This window comes from Mycotypha africana (genome assembly GCF_025528875.1).
Source record: "Mycotypha africana strain NRRL 2978 chromosome Unknown BDF20scaffold_1, whole genome shotgun sequence".
Lineage (NCBI taxonomy): Eukaryota > Fungi > Mucoromycota > Mucoromycetes > Mucorales > Mycotyphaceae > Mycotypha > Mycotypha africana.
In genome coordinates, this window is record NW_026515725.1 from 3,789,737 (window position 1) to 3,802,021 (window position 12,285).

Genomic DNA, 12,285 nt, shown 5'->3' on the forward strand with positions numbered 1-12,285 from the left:
TGTCTGCTATTCCACGGCAACCTGGTTTCCACAATACAGAGTCGCAATTATAGCTGATGCATAACGATTAAGTGAATGATTTTATTAGGCCCGCAAAAATAAGTGTTATGCAGATTAAATACCGACAAAATGATTGGGCAATAGCAACTACTCTACGCTATTCATCCTTTATCTAAGCAATAATCAAAGTCTGACCAGCTGTCCAAGTTTGACCAGGAGCTAAGCTTACCCAATCAGCAACACTGCCAGCTTCGACACAAATCATGTTCTTGTATTCTTCATCATCAAAATCACCCATTCCTTTGGCCTTTTCAACCCAAGGGTTCCAAACAACTAATCATTGTGAAACAAATACGAAGTAAGGTATCAAGATTTTTTCAGCATTATTTTCAATCGTTGCGCCTACCTGTATCCTTCAAATTGGATTTTACAATTTGAATAGCAGAGCCATTACCGGCATTCAATTTAATCTTATCAGGAACATCCTTGTAAACGCTATCAACTTCACCGCCAATCGTAACCTTTTCATTCTTTTCTGTAAGTACAGCTGCATTCTGGACTTTATCTATGTATTCACAGGATGTCAATCCTTCAACACTGGCTTCGGTACAGTCCTATAAGACAGCGTCAGTATATCCATACCTACACTTTTTCTTCCTCGATAATACACATGCTTAAAACTTACAGGTACTCTAAAGTAAGTGTGGAGTAAAGTGTTGAATTCAAAACTTTCTTTATCTTCGTTCTTCAGCTCACAGAAAGTTTGGAGAGACTTGCTCGTCAATGTGACAACGTATATCAAATGGAATGAGTGGGGCCATGCGTTTCTAGCTTCTTCAGGAATTTGATTGTTGTTCAAGCCAAAACGAACAGTAACTTCGTCATTATTATCGGTGCTAATACCGAGGTACTCCCAATAGTTGTTACGAGCAAAACCGTGTTGAGGAAGAGCAATTTGCTCTTTGGTGCCGAAGATAGGGAAACAAAGAGGAATACCACCACGGATGGCTTTGCTTCCATCGCGCTTAGCAAGCTTACTATAAAACCATAGAGCAGATCATGGTTAAGCAACGCCTACTACTACTACAACAAGTACAAACCATTTGGTTGTCCTTTTAAGGGCTTGAATATTTACCTTACAAAAAGTCGCTCAATGCCGTCCACAACCCAACTGGTAACAGTGGCACCTGTGAAAAAGAGACAAGTGAAATATTACTATGTATGTACTCCTAACTAGACATTCTTCATTCAAAGCGCAATCAATACCGTAAAGCGCAACTTCGGCCTTTGATCCAGATGGGTGCTCAAGAAGAATGACTTTGTTAGATTCGCGTGCAGGCATTAGTGATTGTGAAGGGCAACAAAAAGTTAGAAAAAGTGAAATAAGAAGCTCTGGGATAACTCGGAAAACTGTGATACTTTTTCATTTAATGCGGGAAAATCAATCACAGCGGATTACCCTCCCGCTCCCGGAAGTAAAATTTTCTTAGCTGGAAATTGAAGTGTTTGAATTACAACAAACTATATTTTTATTGTAGCTATTCCGTTTTTAATCGTGCTTATCTCCTTTACTTTGTCCTTCTTCTAGCAAATCTTCTTCATCGCCGACTGGAGCCATATGTCGTTTCGTCAAGTTTTCTTCTTCAGTAACAGCAGTACCCGGTGCATGATTGCGTTGAACGACCAAATCTGTTTCACCATTCGGCAGTTTATCGACCGTCACTTTAGCGGTTTCACCTGAGCGAACACCACCGTCGATCAAAAGTCGTGCGAGAGGGTTCAAGAGTTTCTTTTGAATCAAGCGGTTAAGCGGTCTTGCGCCATACGCAGGTTCATATCCTCGTTCACCTAGCCAATCCTTGGCTTCAGGATCCACATCAATTTTAATACGTCTATCTGCTGTTCTGTCTTCTATTTCCTTAAGTCGAACATCTACAATGTCTCTTAAAGCTTCCTTGGAAAGTCGGTTGAATATTACCATTTCATCAATTCTGTTGACAAATTCAGGAGCAAAACTGCGGCGAACAGCGTCTAACACATTTTCTTTTGCACGAATGCTAACAACTCTTCCATCATTAGAGTCGTTAACCAGTGATTCAGCACCCAAGTTCGATGTCATAATAATGATGGTATTACGGAAATCGATTTTTCGTCCTTTTGAGTCTGTCAGCACACCATCATCTAAAACTTGCAACAGAATATTAGATACATCACGATGAGCCTTTTCCATTTCATCCAGCAATACCACCGCATAAGGCCGACGACGAACTGCTTCAGTAAGCTCGCCACCTTCTTCATGTCCAACATAACCAGGTGGAGAGCCGATCAAACGGCTCACACTGAACTTCTCCATGTATTCGGACATATCGACACGCACAATGGCACTTTCAGTGTCGAATAAAAATTGAGCAATTGATTTACACAGTTCCGTTTTACCAACACCTGTGGGACCCAAGAATAAGAAAGAGGCAATGGGCTTACTAGGATTTTGCAGACCAGCACGACTCAAACGAACAGCTTCCGAAACAGCTGTAATTGCTTCCTGCTGACCCACTACACGTTTGGATAATACATCTTCCATATGCAGTAATTTTTCTCTTTCACCCTTCATTAGATTACGTACAGGAATGCCGGTCATATGGGAAATGACACGGGCAATATCATTTGAGGTTACTCTTTCATGGATGAAGGACTCTTCAGCATTCTCTTCTTCTTGGGCTGTATCAGTAGGCAATTGCTTTTCAAGGTCGGGAATAACACCATATCGTAATTCACTGGCACGTTGATAGTTGCCCGACCGTTGAGCCATTTCCAGTTGGACGCGAGCCTTTTCCAAATCTTCCTTTATCTTTTTTATTTCGTCCAATTTAGTGCGTTCCTTTTGCCACACTTCATTTAGTCTTTCGCTTTCTTTTTGTTTGTCTTCTAATTCTCCCTGTAATTTGTTACGGCGCTCTACAGACATAACATCCGTTTCCTTTCGCAAACTTTCGAGTTCTATCTGCAGTGTCATGATTTGTCGATCTAAGTTCTCTAGCTGCTCTGGCTTGCTTTCTTGTTGAAGGCGTAGCTTGGAACACGCTTCATCAATCAAGTCGATGGCTTTATCTGGTAAAAATCGATCTGTGATATAGCGATGAGAGTGGAGTACAGCTGCGACAATGGCAGCATCTGAAATACGGACACCGTGATGAACTTCATAGCGCTCTTTCAGTCCACGTAATATGGAAATGGTATCTTGAACAGTAGGCTCTGCAATCATGACTTGTTGGAAACGACGTGCTAATGCTGGATCTTGCATGATGTATTTTCTATACTCATCAATGGTAGTGGCACCAATGCATCTTAATTGGCCACGAGCTAAAGCAGGCTAGACCCGTAAAATATCAACAATAAGATTTACGTGAGACATCAATTACATTCTAACACAAAGCCAAAAAAAAAAGGAGAAGAGAAGCATATCATATTATCTTGGAGCTGTACCTTCAATAAATTACTAGCATCCATGGCTCCTTCGGATTTACCTAATCCTAATAGTGTATGGATTTCGTCGACAAACAGAATAACGTTTCCTTCTGATTCTGACACTTCCTTCAAAACACCTTTCAAACGGTCTTCAAATTCACCACTACAAATGTACAGATTGTGTAGAGAATTAGTAAGTCATGTTTAACAGCACGTTAAAAACATTCTATGCAGTTTTATCATTTGTTACCGATATTTAGCACCGGCAACTAAAGCCTACATGATCAAAAAGTAGAAAATGCGGATTCAGTTAGTACCGCCGTAGGCTACTCCTCAATACATGAAAGTGAACCATTACTTACACCCAGGTCAAGAGCAATGACGCGTTTTCCCTGTATTGATTCCGGCACTTCATTGGCAACTATACGTTGAGCAAGCCCCTACAACGAAATCCTTATGTTCTAATTACGGTTATCTAGTTTGACAAAACGAAACACTTACTTCGGCTATAGCCGTCTTTCCGACTCTATAGAACAATTATGGGTTAATGCTCTAATAATATTGACTGCTACAATTCACTGCTAACGCCCTCGGTATAAATGAAATGGACGAGTAGCGTGTTCAGCGCTCATGCTGTATGTAAGATTTTGCTGAAACACTTTACTCCGACGGACGCAGCGAAGGTTTTTTTACTATCCAATAATTGCATCATTCCCGATATTTTACCCTGCTTCACCAATTAACACTGGATTATTTTTGGTACGCCGAGCCAAACTATTTGGCATGCATGTATGTGAAAAGGCGATTCTACGATAATTTGCATTCAATATTACAACACGACTTACACTATTCAAAGGGCTTAGTCTTTCGCTGATAATCTCCAGTCTTAGAAAATATTGCCACTTACCCTCAAGAGTACGTCTAATCTCTTCGTCTCTACCGATAACAGGATCTAAAGACTTGCATGAATACTCGACGAAAGCAACTATAACGACCGTAAGAGTTTGCTGTAACTTACCTAGCTTGCCTTTTACTGCCATAGCTGTAAGGTCAATTCCCTATTTTACATTCTCGTTAGCTTTTCTATCCAAGGTATACGATAAAACTTGTACATACAAATTGTTCAAGGGGTTTTTGTTGCTCTTGCTCTTGGTTAGGATTCAAGCGAAAACCTTGTTGTCCAGGTGTTCCACCTAAGCGTAAGAAGTTATCAAATTGAATAAATACAAGAAAACTGAATAAGCAAATACTATAGCATATTTGACGTTATACCATTGTAAAACCTCCTTGATAATTGGAAAAGCCCTAGTTTTGACATTAGCTCTTGTTTTGCCGAATACGCGGTAGTATAAAAAGTGAGAGCTCTGACATGAGAAACAGCACTGCTTTTGCTGCTTAACGTTGCTATAGAAGCTTGGCGGCAAGCTATTAATCTTCCAAAGGCGTTTCGTGGCGTTTTTTTCGTTACAGTTTGAGACAGTCGAAGCATGACGAGAGTTGTAAAGTTGGAAAAAAGCTTTTTGAGCTTTAAAGCAATGCCATCAAAATTTATGCCTGCTGTCTGATTTGTAAATTTCCTTATCCGACTCATCTGCACCCATTGGCTCGAGACGTGTGCTTGTCATTAAACAATCGCAACTCTTCGCAGACATACGCAGAACTTCCGAGCGAGTTTATATGAGCCATTGTTGTAAATATCGATAAATGAATAGTAACGACCCGATTCCTATGTATTCATGCTTTTTCATTTATAGTGAGTAAAGAAAAGATCCAAAGTGTTTTTGCACAATTAAGATCAGGTGACAGTAATGAAGTAAGTCTTGCCTGACGAAAGATCTGTTTTGAAACATAGAAATGCAGTCAGATCTAACTGTAACTATTGTAACGAATGCTAGGCTTCTTCTACTGTAAAGGAAGCCGACGAGAATATCATCAGTGAACTCGAACAAATATTTCTCACCCCTCAGCAACACTTCCCTGAAACTTGGTTAAACAAATGTCAACAGTAAGAATGAAGCTTGAAAGAAACCAATACGACCACTCGGCAGACTTATTGACTTTTTTTCTATAGACACTGGGAAGAAAACTTAGACTACACATTAAACGCATACACGCAGTTATCTAAACCTCGAACCAGTATTGAAGTGGTTCGTAAAGGTTTTGATGGTGATATTATAGGATTAAGAGAAGTAATTATTGATGATCCCAACTCAACTTCAGCAAACTCAACTAGTCTATCCAGAGCGTTTGGTTCAGCAAAAAACTTTGTTCGCGGTACAGCTTCTCAATTTCCATTTGCCCCAGGTGGATTGGAAAACGAAGGTGTTATTGTAGATAATCAGTCAGTGGATGATAGTGAAAATGTTGTACTTGATGCAGATTTCTCTCTTTCTGCATCTGAAGGTAGAAATATAGTAAAAGAGAAAGCAAGCTTTTTATTGCGGGATGATCATTTTTGAGCTTGATCTGACTATGTCACCTTTTAGATCTATATGTTGTACCCCCAGGAATGGATAGGGGATTAGTATTTGACGATTATGAGGAACGGAAGGAAGAAACAGCAGTAACGAACAATCCGGTTTTTAATATTGAAGAAATGATGACAGCGAGTGATAATACTGCTTACGATTTTTTGAGCGTTAAAATCGCAGAGGAAACACCCAATGCTTCAGGGACTGAAAATGTTGGAAGCGATAAAGGTAAAGGAGAAGAATTATACCAATTTTGCCCAAGTGTTCAATAGGAATTTGAATAACATATCTTAACCTTTCTTCATCCTTAGGCACAGCGGCTAAAGACGAGGAATTGGATAGCCTATTACCAACGGCTTTACCACCTCAAAAAGAGCTCACATCCAAAAAATTGACAAAAACAGCTAACGAAAATATCAAGCGGCGTGAATGGGCTCACGAAATTAACGTCAATGAGCCTTTCGATAATTTCCATGATTTGGTATCCGAGATGGCCATGCAGGTAACAATAATAATAAAAAGATGGAAGAAGGAGGAATTTATTGGTAAGCAGTGAAGGTAGAACTCAAAGATTTCATTCTTAGTTTCCCTTCGAGCTCGATATATTCCAAAAACGTGCTATTTATCATTTGGAAATGGGAGACTCTGTTTTTATTGCAGCACATACATCAGCCGGAAAAACTGTAGTTGCTGATTACGCCATTGCATTAGCTACCAAACATATGACAAAGGCTATTTACACCTCACCCATAAAAGCGCTCAGTAATCAAAAATTCCGTGATTTTAAACGTACTTTTGGAGAAGATGTCGGTATTTTAACAGGCGATGTTCAAATTAGACCTGAAGCGAGTTGCTTGGTAATGACGACAGAAATTCTGCGTAGCATGCTTTATAGAGGCGCTGATTTGATCCGTGATGTTGAATTTGTTATTTTTGATGAAGTTCATTATGTTAATGATTTGGAGGTAAAAATGAAAAGAAAAAGTTTGCGAATATTTATAGAGGTCTTTCTGAATTCTATCTCCTTCACTTGCTAGAGAGGTGTTGTTTGGGAAGAAGTCATCATTATGCTACCTGCACACGTCAATATTATCCTCTTGTCTGCAACTGTACCGAATACACACGAATTTGCTGGTTGGGTTGGGTAAATATAGTAAACAAACTATGCTGTGCCTTTTGGATGTGCTGAACTTAGTATCGCCCCGATTAGTCGTACCAAGAAGAAAGATATTTATGTTATCAGTACTCTGAAGAGACCCGTTCCTCTCGAACATTATATATACGCCAATAAGGATATATATAAAATTGTTGGAGCGAATGAGAATAAGCTGAGTATGATAAAGTAAGTGAGTAATGGATTTCTAAGGTGAGTCAAATTTAATAACCATTTCCATTTCTGATTTAGCTATAACAAAGCCAAAGATGCCATGTTGAAGCGTAAAGAACAGATCGATAAAGCTAAAGGATCTTCCCCGAACGTTCGTGGTGGTCGCGGAGGCAGAGGAGGTGTCGCTCGTGGTGGTCAGAAAAGTATTACTCGTAGCTACCAGCAATCATTTCAAAGTGTAAATATGTTTCTTTCTTCTCGGAAAATACTGCTTTATGCTAATAATTTAAAAATTTGCCATTTTGCACGAACGCATTAGGACCGCAATCTCTTTGTCCATTTGATTGGTATGCTGAAGACAAAGAACCTATTACCTGTTGTAATATTTACATTTTCTAAAAAACGTTGCGAAGAATTCGCTACTGGCCTATCCAAGACTGACCTCTGTTCAAGCTTGGAAAAGAGTGAAATCCATGTCTTTATCGAACGCAGCTTGACCCGTCTTCGTGGGTCTGACAAACAACTACCTCAAATTTTAAGAATGCGTGATCTTTTGAGCCGTGGTATCGCTGTGCACCACGGTGGTTTATTACCTATCATTAAAGAAATGGTGGAAATTTTGTTTGCTCGCGGTTTAGTCAAGGTTTTATTTGCTACCGAAACCTTTGCTATGGGTGTAAACATGCCTGCACGTTGCGTTGTCTTTTCAGCCATTCGTAAGCATGATGGTCGTAATTTCCGGGATTTGTTGCCTGGTGAATATACGCAAATGTCGGGTCGTGCTGGCCGTCGTGGTTTAGACAGCACAGGGGTTGTTATTATCGCCACAGGGACTGAGGAACCACCTGAAGTTTCTTGTTTGTCTACCATGATTCTTGGAAAGCCCACCAAATTGGAATCTCAGTTTAGACTCACCTACAATATGATTCTGAATCTGCTTCGTGTAGAAGCATTAAAAGTAGAAGAGATGATCAAGCGTAGTTTTTCTGAAAACAGTGCTCAGAAGCTTTTACCAGAAACGAAACGGTTAGTAGATGAAAACGAACAGAAACGCAGTGCTCTCCGTCAATTAGATTGCTCAATCTGTGAAGTCGATATTGATAAATTCTACGATGTATGTGCAGAGATATTGCATATTAATCGAGCTATGATGACTCATTATATAAGTGTGACACCAGTTGGTAATCGTATATTGTCTACCGGCCGTTTCATCGTGATCAACACGAATATCTACAGAAATGCGCCTGCAGTGATTTTGCGACCTTTGCCAGTTACTTCTTCCAATTCACAGCATAGATCTTTTTATTGCTTGGTATTGTTGCCAAAAGAGTTGGATATAAATAGCTCAGCTAACCTGGATGAGTCAACACCTTTACCATTAACTACCGTTTGTAGTCCTGGCAGTGGGGAAGGCAAAACAGAAATTGTTACCATTGGTGCTCCCGATATATTATTTGTTAGTCGCTTAACTATAAAAATTGATGCCGATCCCATTATAGCCGGTACTGCTGAATCAATTGAAATTATACGTATACAACAAGAATTGGAAAAGTTTGGATCAGAAGCCAAACATAGCGGGATAGTACCTGAATACGACTGGAACAAAATTAAGGATATCGAATTTCAGGAAATGCTGCGTTCCAAAACGAGGCTTTTAAAGCAACTTATAGGGGAATTCCAATGTACTAAATGTCCAGAGTTGGATGAACATGTAAGTTGATGACTCTTAAAGCAATTTGAGCATCTCACTTATTCGATTTCGCTTTTGTAGTATAGCCTAATTCATGCCCATAAAAAGCTATCCAGCCAAATTGAAATGCTGAAAATGACCATTTCCGATCAAAACCTTGAGCTTCTTCCCGATTATCATCAACGAGTAGAAGTGCTGCGCCAATTGAACTATATCGATAACCAAGGAACCGTACAACTGAAAGGGCGGGTTGCTTGTGAGATCAACTCAGCGGATGAACTTTTATTAACAGAATTGATATTAGATAACGTGTTTGTGGACTATGAACCGGCAGAGCTTGTTGCTATACTCTCTTGCTTCGTGTTTCAAGAACGCAATGCTAGTGAGCCTCGTCTCACCCCTAAATTGATGAAGGCCAAGGAAACAGTTCTGGCCTATGCAAAAAAGATCGCAGAGCTGCAAGTAGAATGTGGCCTTCCTATTTCTGTGGAAGACTATGTCAGTAGTTTCAAATTTGACTTGGTTGAAGTAGTATATGAATGGGCCAGAGGTTTGGTAAAGACATTTTCATATATAATAATGCTTGCCTCCTGCGAGATCTATATTGATAACCTTTTTCTTATTATGTATTTACCGCACTTCTCTTTAGTCATTTAAACATATCACGGATTTGACCGATGTGCTGGAAGGCTCCATTGTCCGTTGTATAAGTCGGTTGGATGAAACATGCCGTGAGGTAATGGGTGCAGCTCGTATGGTTGGCGACACTAGTCTTTATAAAAAGGTGGAACAGGCAGAGCAAGACATTAAGCGTGATATTGTCTTCGCTGCAAGTTTGGTAAGTGATGCTTTTTCTATGCGTTTTTGCCAGTTTCTAATTTCTAATTTTCTTTTTGGGTAGTATTTTTAATTCCTCGACTTCAATTGACAACTACCAAAGTACTATTTTGAAAGTAATCCGCTCTTTATTACTACAACAAAAAAAAAAACACCTTTGGTAATATGTTAATTTAAATGTGTAATTCTTATAACGATACCTGTTATGAAGTCAATAGTGATGCTCAACGTAGAATGAGAGAGACGAAAGAAAATTGATGAGGATTAAAAGGAAAGCTTCTTTTTTCCGTCTTGAACCCAATATCTTGATAGAACAATTCGAGACTATGTAGCTGGCTTATATATCACGCCTTCTCTTTGTTGAATATCATTGTGTTGATTGAGGATAAGATAAAGGCTGGTATGAGAAGAAACTTTTTCACGAAAGCTGATGCTACTATAATCAAAAAAAAATGTTGAAGTTAATAAGTTGTCTAGTCTTGAAGATTGCTGGAATTTCACTAGATATCTTGCATCCTTTTTTATAAGACGCTTAGGAGAGTGAAACTATGCTTGTGAACCTTTTCTTGCTACAAAGTTATCTGCGAATCCGCTAAATAACGACTTACGTCAAAAACACACAGAACTTATGCGCTGCAATTGTACGATCCGTTATATAGGAAGTTTCCGTCGAAAGACAGAAAAACTTTATCGCCAATCAATTGAATAAGTCCATATTTAAAGTAGACGGAGATCCAATAAAGTATTAATACATGGTCAAGCTTTAAAACAGACAGATGAAGAGTGTATTTATTCAGGGCAGCTTCTATAGCCATTTGTGGGCGTTTTAACGTAGAAGTTTTTACCATTTTCAAGATTGAAAAGCGATGAATATTCAAATTTCATCTAGAACGCAGATACCTTTTAGTAGCCTGGAACCTGACTAGGTCGGCTTAGATGAAATTGCTAAGGACAGCATAATTTTAAAAACGCTCACATCACACTACCACAGAATTTCGTACTGTATAATTAAAGATCACCGAGGAGTTTTGTAATTTTGGATTTACTGAGTCAAACAAATGGATGCAAACACGCAAAACGTATTCCAATGCTGCAAAAAATTGCTACGCTCCTGGGAGGTGCTGTATTCACAAATACCAATGAGTGTAACTATTCAAACTCTTTGCTTCTTTTAGCCACTTCAATATAAACCGCTTTTGTGAAAGCAGAAGGCTGCCCCTGGTGACATAAGCGAACTTACAGCATCGTTTTGCTGTAACTATATTTTACAACTATCTGGGAACAGTTGGCGAAGCCTGTATTTAGAACATTGTGAGGAGATGGCTGAGGTTACCTTCCTTTCTTCAAAATAGGCGTATAGTTGTAAGATTTTTCTCCATCCTTTCTCCTTTCCAACTCTATTTTGTTGCCTTTGGGCTTGTTAATCTGCGTCCCTAGGCATTGTTCGGGTTGTCTGCTGCGTTTCATTTTCTTGCCAAAAACCAGGTAGATTAAAAGATGTGCTTGGTTTTTCATCAAGCGCACGGGAATATTTTGTCGTTTTCACAAAACAACCTAACGCAAGTATAGGTTACTCTACAGAATTGTTGGCTAAAATACAGATTGGGGGTTTTTTTTTTGATTTAATTCACGTAAAATACGTTTAAAGAAATCTTTTATTACAATATTTAAAACCCAATGAACACCAAAAATTGCCCGGGGCAGATCCTAAAGTTTCTATAGTATAGACTATATATTGCTAAAAACCCCTTCGGGAACAAGGGTAAAAAGGATTTAATCAATTGTTGTTGTGTGTGAGGGCTGGGTCAACCATTGTAATAGGGCGTAGCCTAGTGAGGGGTCTGGTGGAGGTGGATTCAGTCCATGAAACAAATGATCGAGTTCATAAAGAATGTGGCAAATGGCCGGCCAACGGACGGTCCATGATTGGCGAGTGACGGCTGATCGAGGGGGACGAGTGGGAAGTTGATTCAAAAGATTAGACAATGGATCTAGAATTGATATTGGCATCATTAGACGTTGGTGCATCTGTAAGCATTGTATGGCATGTTGTTTTGTCATGATGGTGGTGGGATGATGGAAGCAGAAGTTGGAATGACCACCAGGTAGCCATCCAAGACGCCATCGGATGCAGCGGCTACGCTCTTCGCTAGTCATCGGAAGCCAGAGTATAGGGTCTAAGCTGATGGTTGTCCGACACGCAGAGAGTAACTTTGAGTTCTGGTGTGGTTGTTGCAGTTCATGTAGGGTTTCGGTTCGAAACTCACGAATGCATTTGTTAAGGACTTTATGATCAATAGACTGTTGTTGTTGAGCTCGGTTCCAAATAGGAGAGCGGCTTAGACGAAAATAGGTTGATTTGCTGGATGGATCTTGGATGTAGGGGTGCAGTAAGGTTAGTAGAGCATCATTTGGTAAGTAGTGAGAACGAAGTATGTATTTAGCTTGGAGAATCGCACAGCGTTCTTTCATGGATGGTAGATCAGCCATGTGGA

At 39.6% G+C, this 12,285-nt stretch overlaps 3 protein-coding genes across 3 annotated transcripts; 1 reads left to right on the forward strand and 2 right to left on the reverse strand.

Moving 5' to 3' along the window:
• Window positions 1–172: 172 nt before the first annotated feature.
• Window positions 173–1,342, reverse strand: BDF20DRAFT_811245 (galactose mutarotase-like domain-containing protein; the record flags this gene model as incomplete). The annotated part of the gene is made up of 6 exons (XM_053076669.1): window positions 173–333; window positions 407–614; window positions 686–831; window positions 937–1,037; window positions 1,136–1,187; window positions 1,267–1,342. The coding sequence occupies 6 exons, from the start codon at window positions 1,340–1,342 to the stop codon at window positions 173–175; spliced, it is 744 nt and encodes a 247-aa protein (XP_052941451.1).
• Window positions 1,343–1,377: 35 nt separating this feature from the next.
• Window positions 1,378–4,970, reverse strand: BDF20DRAFT_848862 (heat shock protein 78, mitochondrial precursor). Its single transcript, XM_053079881.1, has 10 exons — window positions 4,738–4,970; window positions 4,582–4,658; window positions 4,484–4,523; window positions 4,373–4,417; window positions 4,192–4,240; window positions 3,967–3,991; window positions 3,828–3,905; window positions 3,716–3,741; window positions 3,484–3,628; window positions 1,378–3,370 (listed from the first exon to the last, which is right to left on the reverse strand). Exons 1-10 carry the CDS (start codon window positions 4,952–4,954, stop codon window positions 1,550–1,552), a joined length of 2,523 nt encoding a protein of 840 aa, XP_052941452.1. The 5' UTR covers window positions 4,955–4,970; the 3' UTR covers window positions 1,378–1,549.
• A 172-nt stretch (window positions 4,971–5,142) lies between these two features.
• Window positions 5,143–9,863, forward strand: BDF20DRAFT_909863 (NUC185 domain-containing protein; the record flags this gene model as incomplete). Its single annotated transcript, XM_053083643.1, has 14 exons — window positions 5,143–5,155; window positions 5,220–5,278; window positions 5,361–5,470; window positions 5,537–5,868; window positions 5,952–6,164; window positions 6,248–6,438; window positions 6,521–6,901; window positions 6,974–7,080; window positions 7,147–7,278; window positions 7,342–7,501; window positions 7,583–8,974; window positions 9,035–9,508; window positions 9,603–9,791; window positions 9,855–9,863. 14 exons carry the CDS (start codon window positions 5,143–5,145, stop codon window positions 9,861–9,863), a joined length of 3,762 nt encoding a protein of 1,253 aa, XP_052941453.1.
• Between the last annotated feature and the right edge of the window lie 2,422 nt (window positions 9,864–12,285).

Bases quoted from the DNA above. Each gene is read 5' to 3' on its own strand.
- BDF20DRAFT_848862 (XM_053079881.1), bottom strand. From the start codon at position 4,954: ATGCTTCGACTGTCTCAAACTGTAACGAAAAAAACGCCACGAAACGCC. The intron at 3,906-3,966 runs GTAAGTGTTTCG...ATTTCGTTGTAG, and splicing joins GAAAGACGGCTATAGCCGAA to GGGCTTGCTCAACGTATAGT. The intron at 3,371-3,483 runs GTACAGCTCCAA...TTACGGGTCTAG, and splicing joins ATGCTAGTAATTTATTGAAG to CCTGCTTTAGCTCGTGGCCA.